The following is a 25,796-nucleotide window of genomic DNA, read 5'->3' on the forward strand; positions in this document are numbered from 1 at the left end:
CCCGAAATGTCAACTTTCCTGCTCCTCTGATGCTGCTTGGCCTGCTGTGTTCATCCAGTTCTACACCTGGTTATCTCCAATTCTCCAGCATCTGCAGTTCCTACTATCTCTGAAACAACTTGAATCTAACTCCGCTTGAGTTGTGTGTTTTTGCCAATGTAGGAGCCCATGCAATCCAAGAAGGTTTGATTACCCACTTTTATTATAGAAGTGAAATATCTGGATTCCTGGGCATATTGTCATGCTAAGCATCCTTTGAAATAATATATTGCCTGTTGCCAGGCCTGAATGTGTGACGAATTAAGCAATATGCATCTTTAGTTTATCTGTCAGATATTAATTGAAACATTATAGATCAACAATTAAATCTAAGGACCAAGTAGCATTTTTTTTTTAACTAAATCAATAGAGCACTGATGACAGATTCTTGTTTACCTTTTGGAAGTTTGGGAAAGGACTCTTTCAGGTGAAGAAAGAAAAGAATTAGGATTTTATCCACAATCTTGTCTCGTGACATGAAATCATTGTCATTTACTGTGGAAGATAGAAGGTCAAGGACTGATGATTCAAAGCAGTGTGGAGCACATTTATCAATATCTGAGCTGGAACTATTGAGTTTGAGCTTTAATTTGGTGGATATGCCACACAAAGCTAATTACTCTAATGAACACTGATTTTATCCAATAGAACCAAACATAATAGAAAAGCAAATTAGGTCAGGTTTAGAAGTAAGAAGAAAATTAAATGTTTACCAGCCCCAATCATTGCCAACTAAAATACATAATTTAGGTGATATACATATGAAAAACAGACATTGACATTAGTTGAGCATCAAAATTTGTGAAGTTCTCTTCATTAAAATCATGCAGCAGACAGGTAAGTTATTTCTACAAATTTGAGTTTGTGGTGATTTTTAATTACATTTGTGTCAACTTTTGCTGTTAGAATTTGTTAGCTTTATGTTGCAATATAGTTTGCTACAACTATCGTGTGTTGATGCATTTGAAGGAAAGATCTTCCATGTCCTCAGGATGACTGAAACTACTTCACAACTATTTAAGTATTTTGAAGTGTCAACTTCAGGAAATTTGGTAGCTATTTCCAGTTAGCCAAATCTCAAAGCTGCATTGAGTTAAATGGTCAGATAATCCAAAATAAAGCAAAGTGCTGCTGTGGATGCTTGAAATATGAAATTAAAAACAAAAATTGCTAGAAATACTCAACAGGTCATGCAGACTCTGGAGAGAAACAGTCAGAATTGACCCAAAATGTAAACTCCATTTCTGCCTATAAATGCTGCCTGACCTGCTGAGTATATCCAGCTTTTTCTGTTTTTATTTCAATTTTCCAGCATCCACAGTACTTTGCTTTGGTAATCTGTTTTTGATGTTCCACCAAGGAATAATAATCAGCCAAGATAGCAGCAGAACTCCCTCTTTACCTCAAATTGCCATCATTTATATACATATATTATATGTATATAATGTGTATGTGTGTGTGTGTGTGTGTGTATATATATTTTGTATTCTCCATATGTCTCCCTTGAGAGGTTGAACAGTTTGTCCAGAAACAGCACCTCTAACTGAGTACCGTGTACTAAAATCTTTGGAATGTAGCTTGAAACTCCAAGCAGCTGACTTAGGTGGGAATGCTGCTACTGAGCTGTAACTGCATCCTCCAGGATGAAGAGGTCTTGCTGAACTACCCCTCCATAGTGCAATGGATGCTCTGGTCTGTTACAGAAATCCAAAAGCCATCCCAGCTGAGAAAAGCCATGAGATTAGATCTGGAAGTTTAACAGTTAATTGTTAGTGAAGATATTACAGTGCTCAGTGCATTGAAGGCTGTCCTTGTCTTTCCTTATTTGTTTCTGGATTCCTGTCAATCTCAGTCTTCTGGATCTTTCTTTGGCAGGATGGATGATTGAAGTGGAAAGAAAAAAGATATATATTGCCAAATTAAAAAGAAATGCAAAATCATTTCAACTAGAGAATCTCGCAGATTTGCAAACATGGACAAGTTCTTATGGCAGGAATGCTGAGTTCTGCTTATGTGTGCAGTGTTCTTTCAAATTATCAGTGGCATTGCGCAGTGGTTTGCAACAACAGCATGCTGAGTTATGGGATGGTGGGTTCCAAAACACCCCTAAGCTACTGAGTGACAAATGTCAGATCTCTTGCCATGAGGAGCCACTGAGCAAAGAGCACGAGCTTTTCCTGAGAGGGGATGAGCGTCAAAGGCAGCTCAATCCCCAATTCTGTGGGATTTCTTTTCCAGTTGACTGCAGCCAGTTCAAAACCCACACTTGCTGGATGAAACCAAATGATTCTGTGATTTAATGAGCAAAATTAATTCAAAGAAGTCTCAAACAACTCCTTTTTGTTGGTGTTGACATTAAGTGGTTGCTGCAGTGATTTGACTTTGCAATAGCAGTTTCACTGTCTATTCTTCAATTATGAAGTGAGATACTGTACACACATTTCAGCATTTTTGAACAAGAAAAATCAAAATTTGAAAGGGCTTTTGGCAAGATTCAATAATTTTATTCTGCAACTCTTTTCATTGTATGGAGTTTAAGACTAGATAAAAACCAAAGTAATTTGTACGAGCCATTATTCCAGAAGAATTAGCTTTCATTTTTTGTTTTCCTTGTCATTTATAGATGCTTTATTCTGCATGAACATCAGGCACTTAAAACTTTGATTCAGTTCCACCCCAGGAAGTTATTGTTGGTTTGAAAGCAGGAACACTATACCGCGCACACCAGCACAACACTGCTGTAAGGTTCTTTCTCACCATTGAACTCCTGAATTCAAACTGGCCTGAGATCCACCAGTCTGTATTAAGTTTTCATTGAACATTCATGGATACAAATGGGAAAACAAGTCCTGCAGTAGTGAATCAGTAATCTCACCAGGACTTCTGGTGGACAACAAGCAAATTTGGATCCTGATTTGTCCAGTAAAATCAGCATTTTAATCAATCTGATCTACGCGCATATTCAAATCTGATTTTATTTTTAAGGAAACAGTGATAATTTTTGCTCATCAAGATGAAAAATGATGATAAAGGAACATTTTTGATGACCGTAGGCCCAATGTCGTTGCATCACTGTACAAGTAGGGAACAGGAAAAATAGATTTTGCCAGCATGGAGAGAAGCTGTTCAGTCCATTGTGTCCACACGGGTCATCAAACATCCATCTATTTTAAACCCATCTTCCAGCACTTGGCTGGTAGCCTGGTATCTATAGTGTTTCAAGTGTCAATCTAAATAGTTCTTAAATGTCTTGAGGGTTTTCCCCTCTACCACCCTTTTGGGCAATAAGTTCCAAATACCCACAACTCTTTTTCCTCAAATCCCATCTCCACCTCCTGCTCCTTACCCTAAAACTTTGTCTCCTCATTATAAACTCCTCTATTAAGAGGAAATGTTTCTTCCTATCTATGCCTCTTATAATTTTGTAGATCTCAATCTGGTTCCCCTCTAGTCTTCTCTGCTCATAGGAAAACAAGCTCAGCCTATCTGGATTCTCTCCATAGTTGGATCATTCCAGGCCAGCTAGCATCCAGGTGGATGTCTTTTGCAACCCTCTTAATGCAACCACATCCTTCCTAAATTTGTGGCAAACAGAAATGTGAAGCGTAGTGTTTTTGGGATGACCTTAAGCATTTCTCCTTTTGTTACTTGCTACTGACCTCTCTAAACCCTCAATAATTTTGAATCTTTGGATCTTAATCTCTGTTTCAATGGTGTTAATGATTCCTCCAGTTTCTGTTTATCATTAAAATTTCTCATCTTTTGTATCATCTTAATGAATCTCTTCTGCACCATCTCCAGCATAAACATATCTTTTTAAAGTAAAATACTTAAAATACTCCAACTGCTGATTAGTGAATGTTTTTAACAAATGTTTGTTGAGCCTTATATACACTATATGTAAACAATTACTTTCATTTACATAATCTACCGTTATGCACACTATTGAATAAATGCAATCATGTGGTTGTAGAATATTTATGTCCAAAGTACAAAATTCTTATTCCCTCATAGAAATGTGAATTTAAATGTGCATTACTGAGTGAGAGTAATAGAGATGCTTTATGGCATCAGACTTGCTTGTCATGGCAAAAGTGAACCTGCCCAGACTTTTAGATTGGAGAAGGCTTTTCTTGTCGACCTGTTATTTAAGCCTGCAATACCAAAGCTCCTTAAGAGAGCTCACATTTCCCTTTCATTGACAAATTTTATAGTTCATACTCGGAGGCAACCAAAGAGGAAGCTTTTGTGTAGGAGCTGTTCTCCAGTTTTACTATGAATGCAGCCAGAGTACCTAATTTACCATTCATCCAAATCAAAAAACAAGTTCTATTTCAGATTTCATGCACACCAACAAAAAATCTTTGTGTCCACTAAACTATATTTGAAACTAGAATGAAAATCTATACATCCATAACACACACATTTCTATATCACACTTCTATAAAAAGTTAACTAGTTTACAATCTACAGGGATAATTTTCTACCAATATGTGCTTCTAACTAACTTAATGAGTCATATGTTTGCATCATTCTAGGCTCTAACTGACCCAAGTATCTGCCTAAGAGTAAGGAGTATCTAATTGATCTAAGCAATTAGGCTTTACCACCTTAAAGTTTCAGCAATATACAGATAACTTCAATTTTGGCACAGTAATGTAGGATGTAATAATTCTGAACTTTAAAAATATTATCCTCTGAATAAAAATTACTACCTTAAAAATTGACTTCAATTTAATACATTTTTAATTTCTTTATTTGGATGAGGATGTTGCTGGCTAGGCAGCATTTATTGCCCATCCCTAATTGCCCAGAGGGCAGTTAAGAGTCAACCACATTGCTGTGGGTCTGGAGTCACATGTAGGATGTCCAGGAGTCTGGAGTCACATGTCCAGGTAATGATGGCAGTTTCCTTCCCTAAAGGACATTAGTGAACCAGATGGGTTTTTCCTGACAATTGACCATGGATTCGTTGTCATCATTAGACTCTTAATTCCAGATATTTATTGAATTCAAATTCCACCATCTGCCGTGGTGGGATTTGAACCAGGGTCCCCAGAACATTATCTGGGTCTCTGGATTAACAGTCCAGCGATAATACCACTAGGCCATTGCCTAGTGGTATTTTTAATCAGCCATACCAAACCTTTCCGAATTGAAATGTCATTATGGATTAAATTGTTTGTGATCACATGATTTTCATTGTCTTCTTTGTTTTCATCAGTTACATTGACATCATTGAAACTGACCACTCAGCCTCTGTTTGTCTCAAAATAATCGACTTCTCTGGAGTGAGGAAATCTGTAGCATTTTATTTTATTCACAAGTTTCTATAAATCAGACGTTTACAGAGCTTTTCTTCTTTTGGTGAAGGAACAAATTCATCAGACTCAGCATTTTGAACAAGCTGCAAGTTTCCTTGGTACCAGCAGTTTCTGCTGGACTAGAATGCTAATGTTGAGGACTGTGATTTACTGAGAAACTTGCCCATGGCTCCTGTCAACTCTTAATGAGCTTGATTAATGGTCAACACACTCACCTCAACATTATCTTCTCTAAAAAGTGGAAAATTTCCTCCTAAACTTTCTTCACAGCTATGAGCAGGATATGCCTCCGTTGCTTCCTGATTTGGGAATCAGACCCAAAAATCTGACATTTCTTTCATAACCACACTAAGGATAAAGTGAGCACATAGTCAGAAGTCCAGTCAATTCAATCTTGTCATGTCCCCTCTCGTTATATCAGCAAAAATTCTCATTATCTGAACCCTCACTTTTCTAACAAGGAAGCAAGGAAAAGAGAATCCTTATGTTGCGTGGTGTTAACATGCTGTCGTACACAGCGGCAGAAGAGAACATCAGAACAAGAAATGGAGCAACAATAGGGTATTCAGCCCTTCAAGCCTAACCTGCCATTCTATAAGATCGTGGCTGTACTGCCCCAAGATTGAACTGTTCTTTTGTGCCAACTCCTTCAAATGTTTTCAGTGATCTAGCTACCACAACTCTCAGACATAAAGAAATCCAGACATTCACTACCATCTGAAAGAAATACCTTTGCAACTCAGTTTTAAATAGAGGTTCCTTTATTCTGTAACTAGGCTCCTTGCACAGGCCAGATGTTTCTTCACAGACAGAAAGGTTTGTAACCAATTTTAGAGGAACGGTTACCCAGCAGACAACTACTGACCAGAAGAGCAGTCTGTTGTCTTAGCTGCAAATGACACAGGAGAAAACACACAAGAAAGGAAAATGTCTGTTGTAGAACAGAAAACATCCCAAAGGTAAGTAACTTTTCTGCTCTCACATTAACCCGTGCACAGTGAAAGTTTGCTTCACATTAGTTTATTAAAAATAGCATCTCATTAATTTCTTTTATAAACTGTTTAAGTATCTGTTGCAGTCAACTATTCACAGACTGCTGCTAAACTAAAGTTTCGGAATTCGAAAGAATTAGTAGATCAGAGTTCAATTTCAGCTATGTAGTTAATTATCTTTTGTACACAGTAACCTGGCCTTTGAGTCAATCTGTTGATTACAGCTGATTCTTATCAAGACTCTGCTGATCAAAACCTTCTTAAGCCAGTGAAGCTCTCATGTCCTTTTCCTCTGAACAATAAAATGCCCATAAACGATTGTGACATGACCTGCTCTTGCTTTAGAAAATGGGTAATTTCTGGCCACTTTAATGCAACCTTTATAGGATAAAAACCTGTAGGTATTTTTATGTTACCAAGGTGTTGACAGGAACTGTGTTAAGCTTCTGTTTCTAATCCCCCACCAACCCCCCCCTCCCCGCCCACCGCTGCACGCAACCCCCAACAATTACTATTTTCATTGATCAAATAGTTGAGATGTCACATTCTTTTAACATAAAGTTTTATTCAAATTTTCATTTTTGGCTCTGCTGCCTTACAACAAGGACTTCAGATTTAATCGGAAACGATGCATTTTGAAAGGAGAGAGGTTGTAGGATGGCCTTTTTCCAAGGCTAAGTTCACAGAGGATTTTTCCAACAACTGGGGCAAGCTTGAAACCATGACCTAAAATGTAAAAATAAATCGGTATAAAGGTTCTTGTTATAGTTTACCCTTTCTTCAAAATCGAGGTAATGAATACATTCTAAAAGGTAATCGAGTAACCTACTCCCAAGAATAACACTAATTTCTACAGAGTAAATGCTAAATCATTTTTTCCAGAATCCTTTGCTTAACTCATTTAAAACTTAACAATTAAATCGCCATTCTGAATAATCAGCTTTTCTGATTTGTATACGTTCCTGATTTCTAGCGAGCTCTTGTGGCCTAGGTTTAACTCCCACTTGCACAAGACGTGTATCATGACTTGTCCAAACAGGTTGATTAAAACCTGAGCTGCATTTCTGGAGTGAGTATACTTATTGTTTGAGCTGCATGCCAGCCTCCAATTCCAGTATAGCCACTTTCGGAACTCTTGCTTTACTCTCTGTTTGTAGTTGTCCAAGGTCCAGCATTCCAGAGGTGAGAGGAATTAAAAGAGAAGTTGTTCCTTACAGAATATAAGGAATTTACACTGAATCAGGCATGGGGAGAAGGATGAGTTTCTGTTGATAGATCAGCCAAGAGCTTTTTTTTGTACCATGTACTGTCTTCCTTCAAGGATTTTACTTTAAGGCTTTGGCTCATCTCAAAAAATCTAAACTTGAAGTCGAAATGTCTAGATTTGAAATGTTGCAGAGGTCCAACCATGATTGTACAGTCTGAGCATGTGCAGGTTCAAAAAGTTCCAATCATGCAGTGCATAGGCTTTCAGTTGAAGCAATATACAAGCTGCTTCACTTCCACCAGAACTTTTTTGAAGGTAATGGGAAATACGTTATCGAGGTTTATGTCAGGCCCGGTTTGATGTAAGATGTTAATTAAATGTTCAGTTAGGTGAAATCTCTGATTTAACAAACTTGCAAATACCAGAAGTTCTGGTTTATTTGTTTTCCTATCAGTCCACAGAGTTTGGTTCTTGTAATAAATCGGGAAGTCCAACGGGAAAGGACCATTGCTTATTGTTGAATCCCAAAATACAGCCACTACTCGTGGCATATGTTACCCTAGTCCCAGACCTTGACAGAGAGTTCTGCAGACCCATCCCTGAATCTGTGTTTTTTTTTTCATTATTTTCAAATTAACCTGTTCAGAAGTGTTATGACACACTTCTGGAGCAGGTGAGACTTCAGCCTGGGCCTCCTGGCTTAGAGGCAGGGTCACTACCACTGTGCCACAGAGCTCTTATTTTTTTTCCTGTTTCCAGAAATGCTCTGCCACATAACAAATCGCTGTGACTTTTTCCAAATACTAACCACCACCAGTAAAAATAAGCATGTAGCCAATTAAATATTTACAAGCAAAGCCCATTATAGGCAATGCAAACCATCAAAAGTGAAGGGGGTAGGGACAGCAGGCAGAGATTAAATCAAAATGGAGTTGGAGGGGGAAATAAAGTACTGTACTCCCATGGTGCCCATATCTCTCCAAAGGTATTGAACACCATATGCTCCCTCTCCAAGAATACCCAGGCATGAACATAACTGCGGAAGGGGAGTAGACAGTCAGCAGTCAGTTTCAGTTCCAGTTGTTCCAGTCCTATTCTGGCCCCCACCCACAACTTTCTCTGGAATATTGATGATATCGTTGGTGCTGCTTCCCTCTCTTAGGCCAGAATAGGAAAAGCTTATCAAGTTTTCTTCCAATTTCGATCCTGCTCTCACCTTCACCTGGTCCATCTCTGACTCCCTGCTTCTCTTCCTCGACACGTCTGCTTCTATTTCTGAGGACAGGCTGGCTACCAATATCCACAAACCGACTCACTTCCACAGTTACCTTGACTATAAATCCTCACACCCTGTTTCCTGTTAAGAATCTATTCCATTCTCCCCGTTCCTCCGTGTCCATTGCATCTGTTCTGTTGATGCCAACTTCGACAAGGGATCCTCCGAAATATCCACCTTCTTCCTCAACCGAGGATTCCCCAGCACCATAGTTAACATGGCCAGCGGCTGGCTCTGACCCACCTCCCACACTTCAGCCCTTACCCCTCTCTCTTCCCTCCCTCACCTTCCATCCCACCAGCATCCACATCCAGAGGATCAATAGCTGCCATTTCCACCACCTCCAGCAGGATGACATCCACCAGGCACATATTCCCCACCTTTCCCTTGTCAGCCTTCTGCCAGGACTGTTCACTCTAAGACACTCTGGTCTATTCTTCCTGCACTGCGAATACCCCACAACAGCCTACGGCACTTTTGCCTGCAAACACAGAAGGTGTAACAACCTACCTGTTTATTTCCTCCCTCCTCAGCATCCAAGGGCCCAAATACCCCTACCAGGTGAAGCAGCGACATACCTGCATTTCATTTAATATAGCCCACTGCATTTGCTGCTCATAATGTGGTCTCCTCTACATTGGGGAAATGAAGCATAGACTGGGTGACTACTTCACAGAACACCTACATTCTGTCTGCAAAGAAGACCCTGAGCTTCCAGTTGCCTGCCACTTCAACACAATACAGTGTTCCCTAGCCAACATCTCTATCTCAGGCTTTTTGCCATGCTCTAGCAAAGCTCATTGCAAGCTGGAAGAACAGCACCTTTTACCTCTTGGGGACTGTACAGCCATCTGGACTCAATAATGAGTTCAACAATTTTAGCATTTGAATACCTTCCCTACACTTTTTCCCCACCACCATACACCAGGCCTTGTTATCACATGGTCTGCTATGAAACACCACCCACTGTTAGCCACTAATAGTCCCCATTAGCATTTAGTCATCCTCCTTTGGTGGCCATTATCCATTCCTTTGTTCGTCTAACTTCTTCTCTCCCTTTGGGCTCTATCTCCACCTAACATTTACTTCTTAACCCCTCCCCTCACCCTACCTTCTACACAACAAACACCATTTTCCTAGCTACCATCAGTGCTGAGGAAGTCACTGGACCCGAAATGTTAACTCTGACCTCTCTCCACAAATGCTGCCAGACCTGCTGAGTTTTCCAGCAGTTTCTAGTTTTGTTTCTGATTTCCAGCATCTGCAATTCTCTTGTTTTTTTTTATTTAGTATCACTCAGAGATTGGTTTTGTCTCATTTACGGTTGCAGAGTGGTCACCCCTCTGTCAGTGCATGCTGATTGATTGATTTTTGCTGACAATCTTCAGCCTTCATCAGTTATATTTCGGATGATGTGCTGAAGCATTGGCCATGCAGAAAGAACTTGCTGGTTTAGTGAGGACCAATGTGGACAGATTATCTTGCCACTATTGATCCTCGGGTCTACATGGGAGGTTGATGGGGGCTGATGCGTTAGAGTGGGGGGCAACACTCCATGTCCCTTCCCATCTACCACCATCTACTCCACTCCCCTTGGCCCCACAACAAGCTAAGTCTAAGGAAAGATGTGTCTTTTTTGGGCACAGACTTCTTGTGGTCCATTTAAGTCCAATGTGTTTACCTGCTGCATTAGCAAAAGTGAGCAGAACACAGAATGAACTTTCAGGAGCAGAACTGAAACATGGCGTTCATTGTTCAAATGCAAATTTCCAATGTGTCCAATGGCTGTTCAAGATGACAGGGGCTGCCTGAGTTTATGTAACCCAATATTAATTTGGATGCTTTTCAGGCACCTGGGCGACAGGCTGTAAACACCAGGGAATTGCTGCTTTATCTCTGTTGTGCCGACCTGACTAATGCCCCCTTTTCTAAAATTACTGACCCCTCTGAGGAAAAGCCATTCTCATGTTACACTCAACATCCTCTCAGGAGTGTGCTAATAAACATAAAATTCCCAAAGTAAAAAGTTATGCATGAAATACCACTCTGGATAGACAATTCAACACAATCAAATGTGTATTCCTGTAATTTGAGTGTTCTATGAATTTCACTCCCCTTGAATGAAATACACTCCTGTTCTTAGCTGTCAGCCAGGGCTCCCTGATTGCGGCTGTTAATCTGGTCCAATCAGGGAACTCATTCTCTGGTGTCCACTTGGCTGACCTCATTACAATCACTACACTGTGTTTAGCTAAAAAGCTGCAGCAATTTTATGCCAAAATATCTTGAAGTATGACACAAACACCTCAGTTAGATTAAGAGATAGCGGTGCAGTGATAATTTTGCTTGACTAATTAGCCAGTGACATCACTGGTGTCAAGGGTTCAATTCCCCAAGGCAGTTGGTAGTTTCAGAAATGGTAACCATGAAACTGTTCTCTGTTATTGTAAAAACACCATTTGATTTACGCATTGCCCTTCAGGGAAGGAATCTGCCATCCTTACCTGGCCTGGTTACATGTGACTCCTGACACACAGCAATGTGATTGAACGTCAGCTCTCTGCTGAACTGGCTCAGCAAGTCACTCAGTTTCAGGGCAATGAGAGATAGTCAATTAATGCTGCTTTTGTCAGTGGTGCCAATGACCCAGAATAGAATGTTGTTGCTGGTTTATGGCAGTTATGTTTTTTTTATTCAATCCTAAATATTGCAGCGGGAACAGAGCCACGAGTCTTTCTAATGGGTCCATTTGACCACCGTGTAGTCTAGTGATGTTAATGCTCTTGTGGGATGATGAGTGTCTAAGCAGCAGTGTATAAACCAAAATCACAGTGATTATTACAAATGCACCTGGGCTGAAGTGAAATTGTCATCCAATTTATTTCAAGTAAAAATCTAAATATTCACATTCTTAAATGGCATTTCTGTTGCCTGTATGGATTTTCCATTGATTGCAACAACTCACAAGGTTTCCACCAGCTCACAGGATTCACCCTCCACTTCTTCCATGTTGACATGTTAATCTTCCAGTTTTGAGAAGAACTAATGTGACATTTCTGGGCCTAATATAACATCCAAAGTCTCCATGAACAGCCACATTCAAGTGAAAGTGTAAACTGTCCATATAAATATCAGATAGCAACATCTGGTGATAGGCAACTGAAGTATTGTTAACTTCAACTCAAAGTAAAGGTCTCTGCACTGGGTGCTTGAAAATCCATTGGATAGGTTTCAGTAGCAGCTGTTAAACAGGTTGAATTGGCCATGTAGAGGTCATATTGTTCCAAATTATACTGGTAATGTCTCGTTGGAATGTAATTTATGGCCACTCCTTTAAATGCCTATAAAATTTGTCAAAGCCATGGTTGCAATTTCTTTAATGGTCATTTGTTATTTCCCAATGCAGTGTAATTTATAAATCCATTAGGCAGGTTGCTGGTCAGTGCAGGAACAAAATATATTTTTAGATATAGTAGTTGTGTTGGTCTCAACTGACAGAGTCCTGATTGACATAAGGAAATAGCCTGGAAGGGAAATCTTCAATCGAAAGTAGATTTTACTTTTGCAATGCTTTTACCTTTATTTAAATTATAAATTGGCTGCAGATTGGATTTGTAGCTTGAGGGCTTATTCAGTATTTGGCTTATCACAACAAAATGGATGTTACTAAATTAGAACTGAGCTACAGGAACAGCCAATAAATTATACTCGGCTGTGATCAATTACTTCAAGCTGGTTTGCTGATAAAAGAGACGTTTGTATGACATTAAGGAAGGAAGTTGAAAAAGACTGTAAACCAAAGTCTGGATAAATCCCAGTTAGCTTCAATGAATAATCACTGCTCTGAATTACATATTTAATGCATGGACACATGACTTCCAAGCAACATTGGGAGTGCTGGTAATCAGGCCAGCCTGTCACAATAATTCCAGCACAATGACACGCAAGAGCTCATGAAATTTCAACCTGAGCTCTCTATCAGACCAGTTTTCTAGTGTTTTTTTTTTTAACAGTATCATTAGCAAGATCACCAGCGAGGGTTTTGACTGATAACTTGTGTCCTTTGAACATCTGGCCTGAAGGAATTTGAGCTTGAAGAGTTTGAATTAGATTTGTGAATCTACCTAAGGCAGTTGTGATGCCTTCACTTTGATTTAATAGGAAGCTATGATCCAGATCAAATGAAAAGTCATGGCCACGATTTGTCAACTTTGACCACTGTCTCTTCGACCTTATCATGCCTCCTTTTACATGGCCTATCTAAAAGCTACTGGTTACTCCGCTAGTATTTTTAATGTCTACAGTGTCAGCAATATTTTAGCTCATGATTGTATAGCATCTGTTTTATTCCACCCTGATCCCCAACTAGATGATCCTCAGAGCTCTGAATTTTTCTTTAAATTAGAAGTCTTTATGATATCTGCAAAATAATTATTTTCAAAAAATATGCACTGGAACCAGAGATCTGCTCTGTAAAATTTTACTCATATCAAAATAAAAAAGGTAAGTCATTAAGCTTTAATAGATATTGACAATCAAAAGGTTCACAACATTGATTCTTTGCAATTCAGTTAAAGGAAAGTCTTACTAAAGAGAATGTGCTTTCAGAAATAAGCAGTCAGTTCATATTGTAATTGTACCAACCTGAGAACCCAGCTCCAATGATGATGTTGCTATGCTCTGGGTGATAATCCAGAATGAAATCTGAATCTGGGGTAACCTATTGAATAACAATGTGAAAATTACTGTGTGAGGAACAAAATTTTAGGCATCATTTCTCCATTGGGCCTAACTTGACCGAAAATACTTGCAGATGGAGAAGTTGATTTGAATGAAGCACAGGATCAGTGCAGTTCAAGGCCGGGGGGAATGGAAAACCATCCAGTCCTGTCCAGGCAGAGGCCCAGGTTTTACCTCTCTGGTCCTAGCTGCATGTTTGCAGTCAGTCTGTTGAACCTGTAGTAAGTACCAGCTGCCCAAAAGGCCAACAGGAGTGGCAGCGCAGGCAGTGTAGGACATTGTCACAAGAGACTGGAAAAAACGGGCTGTGCCAGCTGGTAAAAAGGCACTAAGATGATTGTGGCATCCATGAAAAATATTCCTAGCCCACAGAAACCAAATAACAAGGCATGAGGATGTGTAACCTCTGCAGATGCTGGTTCCTCATGTTGTTAACATTCCTCAACCTGCACTGCCCCTCCCACCATCCCACATCTTCCTTACATTTGAAAAGTGCACATTTTTCAGCCTTCAGATGAATAATGCATTTTGAAAAGTCATTTCAAAATATTTTACATCAAGACATAGTTCTATTGTTAGATGGTTTCGGAACAGGGTTGAATTCATTTCTAGTCACAAATCAGTTTATTTGTCAGCTTTGCGAACAGGGGCTGACTCAGAAATACTGAACAAAAAGACTTTCAAAAAAGGAAATTGTCAGCAACTTGAGTTGGTAAACTAAACGGGTTCACAAGAATCAGGAAAGTTGATAACCATGGAAAGTAAATCCTTAATACAGTGATTCGTTCAGGCTTTTCTATGAATAAATTATTATTCCTGTTTGCCTTGAGAATGTGTTTATTTGGCAAAAAATTATAGCCCCGTGAAGGAAAATATTATCCTTGAAACAAAGAATCCATCTGAGTTACAATTCCCCCTCACCACCATAAATTAAGCCTGTAACATAGATGTACTGTATAACATTATGGTTTACATTGCTTCAATCTAATGATCTTTCTTTTTGCTGAAGCTGAATCAATATTTCAGTATTTTGTAATAGCTTACATCTGACAATTGATGGTGTACTGATAAAACTAAAATAGGGCATTGAATCAGCATGGGGAAATATCCCTCAATTCTGCTTTGTTATGTGGTGACTACAATATAATGTCATGGATAATTAGGAATAGCTGATAGTGAAGGAATATCAGAAACCATAAAAATGAAGCATGAGGCGATTTTAAATATCTTCCAATACCTGAGGTTAAATTATGGACTTTGCTTACCTGATTCCATCTGTTACATATTATGCTCGTGTGTTGAGACTACATTATTTATTATAATAAGGACTATTAGCAGTTGTAAACTTAATATTGTATTGATTAAAGGCTAGGAGAAACTGACAACATAACTAGTTCAGAAGAATGTTTCAACTGCAAGAAATGATCGTCTGACAGTGCTATTGGAAATATATTCAAGGGAATTATGAGTCTAACAAATATGATACTTTCTTATAATGCACACTTATATGACTGAGGATTAAATTAATATACACTCAAATCTTTAATCTATTTAAAGAAGATATTAAATAGAAAATGGTATATTTAAAAAAGATATTAAATAGAAAATATGCTTTAGGCTAATAAATATAATTGCTCTTTTAATAGTATATTAAAAGTAACAAGAATTGTTTTTTCAGGAGTAATAAGGGAGGATGGACATGTAGATCTTGAAGGCACTAACATTTTATGTGCCAATTTTATTCAAAGCCCCTTTGAAAGTTTCAACATAGCCTAAAACACCGGAAACTGGTTTTATAGAGAAGTGATTCTGAAGAGACTTTAATATTTATGAGGCATTATTCTTGCTTTCACAACTCAAAGAAAATAGATCCTAAGAAATCAAAGGGAAACAGATTTCCAGTATAGTTTTTAAAGCCTTTCCAGTTACATGAAGGCAAGGAGAATGATACATTACTGTATACATGCAGTGTTCAACAATCACAGGCTTTGGATCCACACCAGGAAACTCCTTAGACAAAAAGGTGCTCAGAATGTTCACATCCTGGGAAGGCTGCTGAAATACGATATCACGTTCATCTGGGTCAGCATCACTGCCACTGTGGTAGCAGACCTAAAGGGGGAATTTTTGTTTCAGATCATATGCAATCTGTTATGGAATACATTATAGACACACACAAACACACACACACAGACACTATCTGAAAGGGTTCATTCCTCATTCAAACCAAGGCACAATTTGTGCCACATTATTAATTTATTTCTGCAGTGTATTCACATGTATAATAAATTAGGCTGGAGCTACACTAACACATTTCCCTTTGGGCCATTAAAGTTGGGAGGAGGAGATGACCTTTATCTCATGAGCAATGGCAATGCAGAATTAAATTTTATCCTTTGTCTCCCAATATACTATTCTGATTATGACTTAGCTGTGCTGTTGCAGCCTATTGTATGTACCAAAAGAATCACATGCAATCAGGTTTAAGAAAATAAATAAGATCTAATTATTGTGACCCTGGCCTTAGAAAATTGATGGGAGAAGCAATCTATATTGAGCACTTGTTGAACAAATATCATGTTGCTGCACTTTGACCCTTCAGACTTCACTTAGGGGAGGTGTCTCAAAGACACTTTTCACTCATCATTCCCTATCACCATGCAGAATCCTGCTGATTGCCACGGAGGTACAAAACCAGCAAAGTCTTCTGTCTGCAGACCACCCAAATTTAAATAGTTTTCATTGCTTAAGGCCAGGAATGGTATATCAACAAGATTTTTACTAGAGACGGATTACTAAACCCCAGTGGAAGAAGTCAATTTGATAATGATATAAACCAATGACAGCCCCTCTACAGGATAGACATGGTTGTTGCAATTTATCCCAGTACAAAGGCCAAGTGTTCATCAAGTCACTGCTGGATCAAAATGTGATCTTTTCAAGCCTGAGGCTACCTGCAGAAGTCAGGACGTTAGATTCCACAGACAAGAGATTTCAACCATTCCCAGCAATCACTTCAAAACATTTTTATTCTTTTCTGTATTATAAAGATGATTTGTATTCCAATTTTGACATCTGATTGCTAAGTTGCCTGTCCAACCTAAGTGAGAGAGTAACTTATCCTTTATGCACTCTGTATAATGAAATGGTTTGCAAAGATTGAGTGCCCTGGCTTTATTCTTGCAGTATAGGTGATGTTTCAATGCACATTTCCTTATTGCTTGCACATGTAGCAAATCTTCCACAACAGGCCTAATTCCAGTCTCAGACTAGTTTTAATTCTTTCACAGGAAATGGGTGTTATTGGCAAGGTCAGCACTTGTTGCCCATCCCTAATTGCCTAGTCACTAGTGACATTTTTACATCCCACACCAATTACATTTATTGCCTTTGAGTGAAGCAGTCAATTTAATGTCACAGTATGAAAAAAATCCTGTGCTGTGAAATTAGTTGAAACTACTTAACTCTTTTTCCATTCAGGATCCTTACAGCTGGCTGTCTGAGGACATTCATTTTGTAAGTCTGCATTGGATTTAAGCATTAATTCCAGAAAAGAAGAGCATTCAAAGCCTCTGCCTTTAATAATATAAACTAATCTTTTCACAAGCAATTCAGGAACGTTTTGCTATAGACACTAATTTGTGCACATATTTCAAACAAGATTCACACGTATATATAATTGCATTAATCACTCCTATAGTGGTGGTATACAGAGAGACCAGATCATATGAGTTATAAATGAATATGCCATTCATCCTCTTGAGCCTGTGTCTTATTTGATAAAATCATGGCTGATCTAATCATGGCCTCAACTCTACTTTCCCATTTATAACATTTGACTCCTTTTCCAGTCATGAATCTATCCAACTCAGCATTAAGAATGTCAATGTTCCTGACTCCACTGCAAAAATGAAAGTAGGCTTCAGGTGCATTACCTGAAGTTAGATGGCAGAGAATAATTGAAAGCCCATTTTAAAGTAATAAGTTGTATTCTCATTTTTGTCTGATTCTTATAATATTGTTTATGGCTAGATTGCAAAATGTATAGCAATATGGGAAGCAGAGTCATGTGGGTTAGAGTTTAGAAAATAGATTTTAGGAGACACCAAACTGAGGCCATACAACATCATCCTAGTGGGTAGGATATGAAACAGACGCATGACAAGTTTTGTGCATTTGTTTCCATTGTAACGGCAAACCGAGGCATTTATCATTGCATAGGAGGCTGCCAGGAAGATGGCAAAACTTTGACAAAGGACGGAAAGGTTTTGCAGATGAGAAGTATGCATACATATAAGGCTTTAAACAATATTTTTGCATATATTTATTTCTCCATGTATGAGAAGACAATGCAGAAGATCAAATCTATGCTGAAAATGTTCATGGTTTTGAATTTAAAACTGCCTTTTCTTACTTTGATGATAAATTTACATCTAGGCTTTGACATTGCCTCATTTTACAGGCTAACATTACTTGTCAATTGTTGGTACGTACTGATATTACTGCTCTTCAGTTTATAATTTCTGTACTACATTATTTTAATTCATGGGATGTAGCCTTTGCTGGCTGGGCCAGCATTTATTGTCCATCCCTAGTTGCTCTAAAGGTAATGGTGAGCTGTCTTCTTGAACTGCTGCAGTCCATGTGCTGTAGGTAGACCCACAAGGCCATTAGGTAAGGAATGCCAGGATTTTGACCCAGCGATGGTGAAGGATGTGATATCTTTCCAAGTCAGGATGGTGAATGGTTTGGAGATGAATTTGATGGTAGTAGTGTTCCCATGTACCTGCTGCCCTTATCCTTCTACATAGTAGTGGTCCTGGGTTTGCAAGGTGCTGCCTGAAGATTCTCGTGATTTTTCTGTAGTCCCTCTTATAGATAGTACACTCTGCTGTTACTGAGCATCAGTGGTGGAGGGAGTAAATGTTTGTGAGTGTGGTACCTATCAAGTGAGATACTTTGTCCTGGATGGTGTCAACCTTCTTGAGTGTTGTTAGAGCTGCATTCATCCAGGCAACATTCCACTAAACTCCAGATTTACGCAATGTAAAAGGAGGACAGGCTTTTGGGAGTCAGGAACAGGATTCCCTCTAAGCTGCAAGGCTCGGAGGTTCCGTACATGCTAACTGGCATACTGACACATTGGGTCCTGAAACCAGAAGGCACTGCTTTACCCAGACTTCAGAGCCACATGCAGTGGCAGGAACAATTACAGGGAACACAGGTCAGGAGGTGAGTTACTTGCTGTAAGATACATAGCTTCTGATTTGCTCTTGTAGCCACTGTATTTATATGGCTAGTCTAGTTCATTTAGTCATTGAGTCATACAAGACAGAAACATACCCTTCAGTCTAACTTCTTTAGTTTGGGAAACTTGGTCAACATGGACTAGTCCCACTTACCTGCATTTGGTCCATATCCCTCTAAACCTTTCCTATTCATGTACCTGTCCAAATGCCTTTTAGATGCTGTAACTGTAACTGCATCCACCACTGGCCAATGGTAACCCCCAGCATGCTGATAGTGAGGGATTTAGCAATAGTAATGGCATTGACTATCAAGGGGTAGTGGGTAAATTTTCTCTTGCTGGAAAAGTGGTACAATTTCTTCCATGAATTTCTAGCAAGACTCTTCACCTGAAAACAATAAACCTCAGATACACCTGATTGTTTGTTTAATCCTTTTATACTGCAGAAACACATGCACAAACTTCCAAAAATACCTTCTTGAATCCCTGCACTATGATGGCTACTATACTGTACTCTGGAGCAAAATAAGCATGCTTAAATTATACAAAAACACACAAGATACTCTTTAAAAGAGTCCCTAAGCCAGTTGCATAAACAGAATATTTGATAGCAGTAAGCTGAGAAACTCTCAGCTCAATCAATCTCAGAATGATGATCAAAAGTTGATTATAACTTACATTGCCTTTCATTTAAAAAAAACTTTCATTTATATAGTGCCATTTGCTTGATAAAACATCCAAAGATGCTTGACAGGGGTGTTATAAAAGCAAAATTATACACCAAACCGTATTTGTACTTGCAGAATAAAGAACTTAATCTCCACATCCATACCTTCATAAGTCCCGGATATTCATTGGAAGGAAGACCATAGATATGATATTCAATGGAGTCAGAAATTCTTATAAAGCAGGGATATCCCTTCTGAATTCCATATATTCCAGGGACTTTCTCCTTCCAGTAACAAACCATGATCCTCAGTGTCTAACAAGGTTATCAAATCAACAGGTAAAAGGTTAATTAAAACATTGAAAAATAATGCTCCTGTAAAGCACAAGATATTCCAGCAAAGCAATGGTAGTGTTTTGCATGAGTGAGAGACCACTAACTCAGCAGTCACAAAGAAGCAAGGGAATAATGTATGTCTTTTATAATAAAATAAATACTCTGTGGTGTAATGGCATTGCAGATTTATGTAACCTATTGCATCCTTAATTTTATGTCACTCCAGAGACGCAAGCACTTCTTAAAGCCATGAATAGTCAGCTGCTTAGAATGGCTAAACTGAGAGCAGTGCCTTTTAAAAGCAAGTTTTTCAGTAAACTCAAACACAACAGTTATAATGACATAAACTGGTGAAAACGGTTAGATTTAGCTGGCCTCCTCTAGCCTTTAGCAATGCAAATTCCATTTTAATGGATAGTGGTAGCTCTCTCATGATAACATCTCCACTGGCCAGAGTGGGGAGATACTGTATACTTTGTCTTTTCTACAATCAAAGGGACAGAATACTGTAGGGGCGTGTCGTTAAATCAACTGAATTCAAGACCCAAAAAGAGAACACCAACCTACAGCCTTTGAGTCCAATAATCCTAAACCCAACCTGGAATTACAGATTTTGATCCCAACAAGAGCACCCAATTTGTAATGGACCAGACTAAACCCCCTCAAAATATATTAAGAAGATAGTTTAGACCCTAACTTTTTCTGATTTTAAAGGTAAATGTAAGGTATTGTGTTCCAGATGCAATTTGATTGGTCAAACTACCAGCCTTTATTCATACACTGTAATTAAAATACAGGCAAAATAAAAAGAAGAATTGGCTTAACTGTATTGAAACACTTATACTATATATATAACTCTAAATATATATATATAACTCCTACCAATTAACTGATCCAATGTAGTTACATCCCATAAACACACCCTTGACAAAGACAAATTCAGTAAAATAGATTGTCTCATATGCAATTCTAGCAGCAGGAACAGAACCCCAGCTTTTAGCTGAAACAGAGAGAGGAATAAGAACTTCCACATCCACCTTCAAGACTCCAGCAATTGCTGCTGAAGGCTAAAGCTAAAAATAAACCGGGTTCTGTGGGAGTTTGACCCCATCCATTCAGGCTGCTTCTATTATTCCAACTTGTGTATTTAAAATAAAAACCAAGGTCTCACAAGCTGTTTATTCGCTTTGGAGCAGACTGATAGGTTGAGACTGAAGTGCCATTCTCCATTTAAAACAAAGGACAAAAGAGATCTCTTAAAGCCATAGTATTGTCAGAGGGGCAGTGTACATGATTAATGAGGCAAGTTTGGTAAGATGTGCTATGAGAACTCACTAGGCCTCATCTATACTCTCCATAAAACTCAATGCAACTTGGATTCAGACAGGAAAAAAAAGGGCTCAGCCCATAGTCACTTTTATGGTTATAGTCAGTGGAACTCTGGCTGGCTGACTGACTGCAGGTAGGTTGCTAATGTTACTAGCAACACAAGGGAAGCTTGTGAAACCTAGTTTATCACAACATAGAGCTGGGTGGGAGAATGAACTGTGAGGAGGGCAGAGAGATGCTTCAGTGTGATTTGGACAAGTTACGTCAATGAGTAAACACATGGCAGATGCTGTATAATGTGGATAAATGTGAGGTTATCCACTTGGGTAGCAAAAACAGGACAGGAGATTATTATCTGAAAGGTGATAGATTGGGCAAGGGGGAGGTGCAATGAAACTTGGGTGTCCTTGTACACCAGTTACTGAAAGTAAGCATACGGGTGTAGCTGGCGGTGAAGAAGGCACATGGTATGTTGGCCTTCACAGCGAGAGGATTTCAGTACAAGAACGGAGATGTCTTGCTGTAATTGTACAGTGCCTTGGTGAGACCATCCCTAGAGTATTGTGTGCAGTTCTGAACTCTTTATCGAAGGAAGTAAGTTCTGGATATGGAGGGAGTACAACAAAACCTTTCCCAGACTGATTCCTGGGATGGCATGTCTGACGTTTGAAGAGAAACTGGATCAGTTAAGAATATATTTACTGAGGTGATGAGGGGGATCTCATAAAAACCTATAAAATTCTAACATGATTTGACTTGGCAAACTCAGAGGGGATGTTCGCAGTTATCGAACTAGGGGTCACAGTCTAACGATATGGAGTAGGACATTTAGGACTGAGATGAGGAGAAATGTATTCACCCAGAGAATAGTGAGCTTGTGGAATACTCTGCCACAGAAAGTGGTTGAGATCAAAGCATTAAATGTTTTCAAGGAGGAGTTAGGGCTAAAGTAATGAAAAGGTATGGGAGAAAGCAGGAATAGGGTACTAAGTTAGATGGTCAACCATGATCATGTTGAATAGCAGAACAGGCTTGAAGGGTTGAATAGCCTACTCCTACTCTGATATTCCATGTTTCTATCTTTGTGGATCTTGGATGGCTTTAAATCTCCTAAATTTGACCACCAAACACCAAAAACAAAACCTTCATCAAATTGGCATTAAACTTGCGACCTTCTTGGTTGGTATGACTCAAGCATTGGCTAGACTCGTTGAATGACTGGGGATAGTTGCAATATTGTTTCATACTCCCATATTTCTGGGCTTTGAGCATTAAATGATGGCAGCCTTCCGGCAATATATGTTAATACAATGATACGCTATGTTATAAAGTAATGGAGCATAGCAGCATCTGTTTGTTTCCCTAATATGATAAAGCCTTGATTGCAGCTGGTTTATTAGATGGAATACAGTAAAGAAAACAGGAGCTTCTCCAGATAGAGAAAGATGGAGTTCAGTCATCCGTAATTTCTGGATCGCTACTTGGGAGCAGTTTTGGGAGACACTGGGGAACAATTTGCAGAGCAGTCAGTGGCTTTAAAAAATACAGTTGAGGGACTGCCTATCTCTGCACAAGAAACACATAAATTTAGCTGCACCCCTAGAAGGAGCTCCATCAGTTCTTGGTGAACACACGATCATCAGAAATAGGAACAGGAAGAGGCCAAACCCCACCCACCCTTGAATCTGCTCTTACTTTGCATCAATCTTGGCTGAGCTTTGACATCAACCTTACTTTCCCAACCTATACCCAGATCCCACTTTTCCTCTAACAGCCAAAAATCCATTGATTTCATTCATCATTATATTCCATAACAGAGCATATCCCTTTGCAGTCAAGAATTCCAAAGACTCATAACGTGAAGACATTTCTCTACATCTCAATCCTAAACAGCCAAGACCTTAACCTAAGACTATGAATCTCCACTCAAGGAGAAGAACATTTCAATATCCACTCTGATCAGCTGTGAAGAACATAAAGCCAGGTGTAAACTGACTGTCAACTGACATGAGAAACATAAACTGTGTAAATCCTGATATAACTCGTCTAATCCTTCTTCCCAGGATGATACTAATAATATATTTTTCCAGTCCTCTTCCAAAATAAACTAGCATTGCTAAATAAAAACTGATGCTTTTGCAGTATCTTTCACCCCATCCTGTTGCAGCTTTTGTAACTGTATCACTTTGTAAATCACAAAAAGGATTTACAACCTAGTCCCTCTGAGATTACAGGAGATAGTCCTTTCAGAGAAACAATGTTTCGAGTGTAATCACATATGTTTCCTTAAAAATGAAAAATACTGCCTACATTTGTCATATGTTCAAAAACCTATGGCAAATCAGCAAACCTACACAACTGCTTCAAAAGAAAGCTAAAGACTTCAATAAATATCTCAATATTAATGGGATTTCCCCCATAAATATTATAAAACTTAAAGCACCATTTCACAGGTTAATCAGTGAGATTAACACACTTGAGTGTGTGGGAGGCAGAAGGAAGGAAAGAGCAGAAGAGGAAATTTAGCCATTTAATCTTATGGAAAGCGCACCCACGCCTGTCTGAGTGAAAACCATAATTGCAATTGGCTCTCCTATTATTCAAGAGTCCATGAAGCTCTGGCTGGTGGACAAATGCATGAAGTTACAAGGAGGATCTTAGGGTGCAACCTTCCTAGGGCCTGAACAATGTGGGCTCTGGCGAGATGCTTGGGAGAATTCCTTGAGAATTCAAGCGATTCTTGACATCAGGATTGACAAGTCACGTTTTGCAACGAGCTTCCAGATATCGAGATGACATTCTCACTAGTGAGCGGTGAGAGACTTTTTAGCATAGATTATTGCTCATTTTTCCCCTCATTACTACTGAATCTTGCCTCATTAATATTCAGGCTCCCACTGTCCGGCCTGCCCGAGAGATACTAAACACTGGGTCGTCCCCATGTGAAGGTCAGAGCAGGTACCCAGCAGGGACTCCAGCTCATTGCATGCTCCTCCAGCCCTTCATTACGGTTACCTGGCACCAACATCTCAGAGCACCTTCCACAGGCAGCAGCTGCATGCTTTGCCTGTCCACGGACAGTGGCACCAGACCTGTGCCAGCCTCTTCACATCATCATGGGTACATCTGGATCCACTGCAGTATGCTCCTGCACTGCCATGTTGCACTTTGGGGCACACTGACACCTATCAGTGCATTGCTGCTGCACCAACACAGGGTGCAGGGACTGGCATCCAGCTCACAGACTGCAAATGGACCAGGCGACATCTCATGGCTGCTTGCTTGCTCTCTTCGCACATGCTCACTCAGCGACCATCTAGTTTCTTGAAGTATCCCTGCCTTGCCTTTTCGCGCTTTACCCCTCAGTCTCACTTTGAAGGCTCCAGTATTTCTGTACTGCCTTGCAGTTTAGTGCAGACACAAGGCCGGGCAGCTTGTCCTAGTTGTCAGCACTGATCAGTCAAACAGTTGGATATGTTACTGTACGACATAATGCTGCATTAATCTCACATTTACAACAGGTGTCAGCGACCAATGTGACAAACACACTCTGTGTGCTTCAACCAAATGGTCATGTCTCAAAGTTAATGGAGAATAGTCCTCAGTTAAGTCATGGTGGACTGCTATAAGGGGTCCTGGTACAGTCAAGGACAGCATCCATGATGAGTCCAGCAGTTTAGGCACAGTTATCTGCTTGGAGTGGTCAGGGTCAGGGGGTCAATCACACTAAAGTCAAGGATAGCATCCATGGTCAGTCCAGCAGTGATTAGCACAGCATCAGTCAGAAGGGGCAGCATTGGGGAACAGTTGGCACTTTCGATGTAGCTGTCACCTTAACGACCACCAGGATAGGATGGCCAGCCAACCCTTCATGTTGTATGTCCCAGCAGCTGGCACTGCACCTTGCTCATCTAGAGGAAATGGCATTGAGGATGGTAGACCCTGGGTCTCCTGTATCTCTTGCATATCCTAAGGGCACCTCCAACTGTGACCTCTTCACATGGAAGCTGTTCAGCATCACTTGATGGTTGCTGTTTTACATATGTGTGTGTGTGTCACCTTCCTTGTCCCCTCCACATTCCAAGATGCTGCCTCCCATACCCAGCGCTGAGTTCCCCTGACTACAACAGTGTCGCACCCTGCCCACACCTGCAGGACTGGTGTGCTCCTGCCCCTTACTGACCAGGGACAGGCAGCCCCACATAATGACTGCCTGGACCCCTAACCATCTCAGTAATTCCCTGACTGATGCTCTGCCAATGCCCTGACCATACAGCTCTAGCACTGACTGTGGCCCTTTGCCTGGGCTTGAGTAAAACGGACCCCTGGCCCTGTCTAAATCCCTGACTGAAGGCTGTCTCTTTTGAATTGACTAAGGACTGCCCTTAGAATTTGAGATGTGGCCACACGAACGTTGAAGCACGTGCAGTGTGCTTGCTGTGTAAGCTGCTGGCACATGATGCAGGGGTAAAACACAGAAGCAATACACCCACCCCCTTGACTGATGACTGCTGGCTTTGTGTCTGTGCTAAGAGGCATATCGAGACAGAAGTATCAATCGCCTGTTCCCTCTAACTGGGAGGGGGGGGAGGGAGGGAGCAAAACATTAAAAGGCAAGGCAAGGCACGGATGCTGCAA

General features: G+C 39.8%; 1 protein-coding gene across 1 annotated transcript in view; it reads right to left on the minus strand.

Moving 5' to 3' along the window:
* Positions 1-6,900: 6,900 nt before the first annotated feature.
* The window catches only part of pipox (pipecolic acid oxidase), a 54,625-nt gene continuing 35,729 nt past the window's right edge, over positions 6,901-25,796 (minus strand). The window contains exons 5-8 of the mRNA XM_020527585.2: positions 19,659-19,808; positions 15,535-15,690; positions 13,483-13,558; positions 6,901-7,081 (exon numbers count right to left, since the gene is read on the minus strand). Of these exons, the coding sequence (XP_020383174.1) occupies positions 6,951-7,081; positions 13,483-13,558; positions 15,535-15,690; positions 19,659-19,808 (513 nt within the window). The 3' untranslated portion in view covers positions 6,901-6,950. The remainder of the gene's footprint in view (positions 7,082-13,482; positions 13,559-15,534; positions 15,691-19,658; positions 19,809-25,796) is intronic.

This window comes from Rhincodon typus, chromosome 26 (genome assembly GCF_021869965.1).
Source record: "Rhincodon typus isolate 14 chromosome 26, sRhiTyp1.1, whole genome shotgun sequence".
Lineage (NCBI taxonomy): Eukaryota > Metazoa > Chordata > Chondrichthyes > Orectolobiformes > Rhincodontidae > Rhincodon > Rhincodon typus.